The 6312-nt window shown below is 40.7% G+C and overlaps 1 protein-coding gene across 2 annotated transcripts; it reads left to right on the top strand.

Moving 5' to 3' along the window:
* The first annotated feature begins 4167 nt into the window (after window positions 1-4167).
* Window positions 4168-5809, top strand: junba (JunB proto-oncogene, AP-1 transcription factor subunit a). 2 transcript variants are annotated; one of them, XM_048196190.1, is made up of 2 exons: window positions 4168-4321; window positions 4543-5809. In XM_048196190.1, the coding sequence occupies exon 2, from the start codon at window positions 4581-4583 to the stop codon at window positions 5448-5450; it is 870 nt and encodes a 289-aa protein (XP_048052147.1). In that variant the 5' UTR covers window positions 4168-4321; window positions 4543-4580; the 3' UTR covers window positions 5451-5809. The 2 variants fall into 2 exon arrangements, with proteins under 2 accessions (XP_048052147.1, XP_048052146.1); XM_048196189.1 differs by having other exon boundaries at window positions 4186-5809.
* The last annotated feature ends 503 nt before the right edge of the window (window positions 5810-6312 follow it).

Consider the following 6312-nt stretch of genomic DNA (forward strand, 5'->3'; position numbering starts at 1 on the left):
GGAATCAAAATATGAGTAGTTGTATAGCTGTATCATTTATTGCGATGCAAACAATATGTCAGCTACTGAAACTGTACAGGAATTTGCGGTGTTTTTAAACTATATATGTATCCATAAATGTAAGAAATGCATTTTTATGAATATGTGCGTTCCTTAAAGGTGGCCTAGAACCCTTTTTCACAAGATGTAATATAAGTCTAAGGTGTCCCCTAAATGTGTCTGTGAAGTCTCAGCTCAAAATACCCCATAGATTTTTTATTATTCAATTTTTTAACTGCCTATTTTGGGGCCTAATTATAAATGCGCCGTTTCAGCGCGTGTCCCCTTTAAATGCTTGCACTCCCCGCCCCCAAGCTCGCAACTCTATAATACATTGAATAAACCAAGTTCACACAGCTAATATAACCCTCAAAATGGATCTTTACAAAGTGTTCGTGATGCAACATACCAAATCATGTGAGTATAGTATTTATTTGGATGTTTACATTGATTCTGAATGAGTTTGATAGTGCTCTGTGGCTAACGACTAATGCTACACTGTTGGAGAGATTTATAAAGAATGAAGTTGTGATGAATTATACAGACTGCAAGTGTTTAAAATATATATTAATGATCCCGACTGTTACGTAACAGTCGGTGTTATGTTGAGATTCGCCTGTTCTTCAGAGGTCTTTTGCACAAATCAAATTTACATAAGAAGGAGGAAACAATGGTGTTTGAGACTCACTATATGTCATTTCCATTTCTAATTATTTAACTATGCTAAGGTAAATTCAATTTTTAATTCTAGGGCACCTTTAAAAACTGAACCTGTGACCCTGGTGTTATAGCATCATGCTCTGAGACTTCTGAAGAATGTGTGCAGCCCTTAAGTTTAAGAATGACCTCCACCCTGATCTCAGCTGATGACACAACTAAAAGTCCACACAGATCATTGTCAGTGAATCATTGTCACTCCAAAGAATTATTCAAGGGACAAGAGAATTAGTGCAGAAGTAGTGCATATATATATATATATATATATATAGAATGATTTCTGAAGGATCATGTGACTGAAGACTGGAGTATCATCAGCTTTTATCACAGTTACATTTTAAAATATATTCACATAGAAAACAGTTATTTTAATTTGTAATAATATTTTACAATATTACTGTTTTTACTTTTTTTTTTAATGATACAGCCACGCTACTCATATTTTGATTCCATTGGCTACCATAATAATGTTTAAATAAATAATTTGATTCATTCATTCATTCATTAATTCATTGAACTCCAAACCAAAATTTATTCCTAAACTTTTGTCCTAGCTATCTCCTTTAGTACTAAGCTTAATTTTGGAGAAATTTGCAACTCTGTTTTTATTTTTTTATAAAATGTAACAAATTTTAAGAATTTTCTTATTTTATTTAATATTTACTGCAAAAATCAGGGTTTTAAACTGTATTTAGGCATACCTCAAATTCTGGTAACAGGGTTGCAAAAATTGCAAACACAAATGTTAAAAATGAACCTAAATTAAACAGTTCATATCATTTTAGTTTGACCTAGTGATACTGGCAACCAAAAAGGTTAAAGGGTTAGTTCACCCAAAAATGAACATTCTGTCATTAATTACTCACCCTCACGTCATTCCAAACTCATAATGACCTTAAGTCATCTTCAGAACACAAATTAAGATATTTTTGATGAAATATTTTTGAGTTTTTTTTTTTCATCCCCCATAGAAAGCAAAGTAATTACTGTCATTCAAGGTAGGGTAGTAAAGACATTGTTAAAGGATTTTAAGTTTACTTTCAAATGAAAATTACTCCAAGCTTTACTCACCCTCAAGCCTCCTAGGTGTATATGATTTTCTACTTTCTGATGAACCCAAACTGAGTTATATTAATAAATATCCTGATGCATCCTAGCTTTATAATGGCAGTAAGCCTTACCAAATGAGTATGAGCTGAAAATATTTAGCTTCCGCCAGACCGCCTTCTGTATTCAAATTACGAAGAAAGTGTAAAACTCTCGCAGTTCAAAACACTTACGCTACGTCCTACACCTTTCCTAAACAACTTATGAAAAAAGCTTAATTGACAAGACACCAGTTTACACTTTCTTCGTAAGATGAATACGGAAAGCGAGATATTTTACTTCATAACTTGTTTAAATATGGATATTTTTCTTGCACAAACACATCGCTTTGCTTCAGAAGGCCTTTATTAACCCCCCAAAGCCGTGTGGAGTACGTTTATGATGCACGTTTTTGAGTGCACGTCCCGTTCACTGCCATTATAAAGCTCGGATGAGTCAGGATATTTATTAATCTCAGATTGTGTTCATCTGAAAGAAGAAGGTCATATACACCTAGGATGGCTTGAGGGTGAGTAAAGCTTGGAGTAATTTTCATAAAGTGAACTAATCCTTTAAAAATAGTCAACATGACTCCAGTGATTCAACCTTAATCTTATGAAGTGATGAGAATATTTTTTGTGCGCAATAACAAAACAAAAATAACGACTTCATTCAACAATTTATTCTCTCTCCTGTCTTTCTCCGACGCTGTTTACGTTCAGACTTTTTTAACAATGTCTTTACTACCTTTCTGGACCTTGAATGTGGTACTTGCGTTGCTTCATGGGGGGGTTAAAAAAATGAATTTCATCAAAAATATCTTAATTTGTGTTCTGAAGATTAGGTGTGGAACGACATGAGGGTGAGTAATTAATGACAGAAATTTCATTTTTTGGGTGAACTAACCCTTTAAGCACCCTTTTTCACTGACCATTTGTTGAAAGAAAAAAAAAGCCTCTTTACTAACATCGTTTAATATTTAACTCGCTGCAGCAGGAGAGGAAGTTAAGTGTGTGTCGTCTTGATAGGAGTGTGATATATACCTGAAGATATAGGTGAAAGGTTCTGCGCTGCTGCCGAATGGCGAAACATGGGTTTGCACCTGGCATTAAGCCCAGTCAGTGATTCAGTCTTATTAACATATTGAGGAGACAGTAGTGGCTTTCTTTTAGGGCAAAACAGGTGTTCGCATGTGGTCGTGTGAACGTCTTCACACACCGCAGGTGTGAAGTGGCATTGTGTCCCAACCTAGTATATTCCCTAAATGCATAGTGACCATGACTGTATTAAAATACAGTTTGCATTAACATGTCACATTACAGTCGGTGTTTCAATCTCACACTCTTGCGACAGCATGTTGTGAATGCGCTGCCTCTTCTCAAGTGTACTCCCCCTCCTCCACCTCTCCATGTGCGGAGGCGTTGCCTCTGGAATCAGGCCGACATGGGAGAGGTTTCCCGGCCGTTCACTAAGGAGGAACTACTGTGTGGTCTTGCCCATATATGGGACTGATATCAGTTGCCAAATCATGAGTCAGTTGATTCCTGATCAATAAAAGGCAACTTATACTTTAATGTAAGAATCTTAAAACATGTTAGAGTCTATCTGTGGGGTCAGACTCTTAAAACCCGATGAGAAAGGCCTATTATTACTCATGTTTTGTGTGTTATATGACTCAGCAAGTAAAATTACTCAAATACAAATGGTCAATAATACATCTGAATTATATATGATCTGAATTACTCAGGCAGCCTTATTATATATTACTCATATAGCTTTTCCAATAAGCTTAATGGGCCCCTCTTGCCTTTTACACAAGGGCCGGGGATGATGTGGTCGCCCTGACACATTCATCTGGGGTAAAATCTTACAATCCTCTATTTAGTTTAGATGTACCACCTAAATTAAAGCAATATATTTAGAGCTTGACATTTAAAATCATTTCCACTTGTTGTATGTAAAAGACCTGACATTTTAAGTAAATAATATTGTGTTGAAAAACCAATAGAAACTGTTTATTTAATGCTTAGAGCTGTTTATTATTTTTTTCTCAAGTCTACAACAGTGTTTCTGTTTTGTTGGCCATGGGAATTTTTTCTTAAAAGTGCCTATGCAACCATTGCGGCCAGTTTTTGCGTCTTGTTTGTGGAAACAAAAATAGGAGCGCAGTCTCCCTTCAGTTTTGCACTCTCGCCTCCAGCGTTGTTTTCAATCTCAGCGGTTCCTGGCAACTACGTCATCGCCCATCTGACAGCTCGAGGAGCGGAACGAACTCTCATCCAATCAGCGGCAGCCGTTATTTCACTAGCCACGCCCTCAAAACGTCCAGTATAAAAGGCTTCGAGGCGCACTTCTCATGAGATCTAGTGCGCTCAGAGCCAGAAGACGCAACGTGCGGCTGTTTGTAAATAACCGTCCGGGAACAGCGAAAAAGCACTTTTTGGACATCAGCTGTCAAGGGAAAACACCTGTCGACTTGGTACAGTAAAGTTGTTCAAACTATTTTGGAAGTTTCTTTTCTCTTTGACATCATTTTTTTGCCTCATGTAGCTAATATTACGGACAGAACAAGATTTTGCGGACATTAAAACTGTACAGTCAACTCAAAAACGTCCAACGTATTTTCTGTTCTCATGTCAACAAAAATGGAGCAACCGTTTTATCATGACGACTCGTTTCTTTCTGCTTATGGTCACCCAGACGCTGCCCTGCACGACTACAAGCTCCTAAAGCAGAACATGAGCGTGGGCTTCACCGAACCTTACCGGAACCTCAAGTCCCTCCGCTCCGAAAGCGACTTCTACGCGGCGGCGACCGCAGACGTGGGCTCGCTGAAACTCGCCTCTCCGGAGCTGGAGAGACTCATCATCCAGAACGGTAACGGTGTCATCACATCACCCACCCCGGGGCAGTATCTGTACACCCGGAGCATCACAGAGGAGCAGGAGGGCTTCGCAGACGGCTTCGTAAAGGCGCTGGACGAGCTCCACAAAATGAACCAAATGCCCCCGCCGAACGTGTCCATCGGCGCCGGCGGACTGTCGTCCTGCTCGGCGGCATCGTCCGTCTTCGGCGCCTCCCTGCAGCCGGAGACCCCCGTGTACACCACTCTAAACAGCTGCAATCCCAACACTAACCTCACGCCTGCAAACAACTACCCGACAGCCACCATCAGCTACCTGCCTCACCACCACCACCAACAGTACCATCACCACCACCAAGCCACGACGCACCCTCATCACTTTCAGCACTCGCTCCATCCGCAGCGGCTCGTCTCGCTCAAAGAGGAGCCACAGACCGTCCCCGACCTGCAGAGCAGCGACGGCTCTCCTCCCATGTCCCCGATCGACATGGAGGACCAGGAGCGCATCAAGGCGGAGCGCAAGAGGCTCAGGAACCGGCTGGCGGCCACCAAGTGCCGGCGACGGAAGCTGGAGCGCATCTCCAGGCTGGAGGACAAAGTGAAAATCCTAAAGTCGGATAACGCCGGACTGTCCAGCACCGCCTCCCTGCTGAGGGAGCAAGTGGCCCAGCTCAAGCAGAAGGTCATGACCCATGTGAGCAGCGGCTGCCAGCTGATGTTAACGCCGAAGATCAAGTCGTTTTAAGACGAACTGCGATCACACGGACAATGACAAATGGGGAAACACTGGAAGAGCAGACCATGTTTGTGTGTTTTGATGCAAATGCAGTTGCAGCACTGAGTACGAGCGTTGTATATTTTTTATAAGTGTTTTCTTGTAGAAAACTATAGTGTTATTATAATAATTGTTTTCGAAAGCATCTTGGTACTTCCAACTGGACAATGAAAGCACTTGAACCTGAGTAACTTTGGTTTTGTTGTTAAGTGCTGCCCTATGAAAACATTCCAGTAAGTTATTGATATTGTGAGTCGGGTTGATCCAGACCTTTACATGTGTTTCTGTTTTTTTTTATATATATATTTAAGTAAAAACGTTGAAAATAACTCTACTGTTTGGGTTGTTCATTTCAAGCACAGAAAGAAAACGAATGGTTCATTCTGAAGTCTGCGGCTTTGAAATTTACGTGCCCACGTTGGCTTCTTTTTCCTGCTGACGTAAAGCCCATATATGGGCTGTTTTGGTGCATGTACGTCACTAAGGGTAGACTTGCGGGAACCCCCGCCCACGCTACCGGTCAGGAAGTCCGCGCGCTTTCATGTCTGACGTTCGAATGAATGAAGCGCGTGTGAATGAGAGAAAATTTAGCAACTCGGGATTTTCCCCGCGCGCAGAAACCTTCCCAAAACAGTTTCAGCGAAAACTAGAGATAAAAATATGAGCACGGGCTTTTTCCAGGTACTTTGCAAAAAATGGAGCCGTCGCAAGCACAAAAATAGAAAAACAGATCGCAGTATAAATAAGAAGAGCTAAACGAGAAGTGACACTTTTCCAGCGAATACCGGAAAATATACCGGTAGATTTATCTAACTGTCCAGTACTAAAACCA

This window comes from Megalobrama amblycephala, linkage group LG7, assembly GCF_018812025.1.
Source record: "Megalobrama amblycephala isolate DHTTF-2021 linkage group LG7, ASM1881202v1, whole genome shotgun sequence".
NCBI classification, from domain to species: domain Eukaryota; kingdom Metazoa; phylum Chordata; class Actinopteri; order Cypriniformes; family Xenocyprididae; genus Megalobrama; species Megalobrama amblycephala.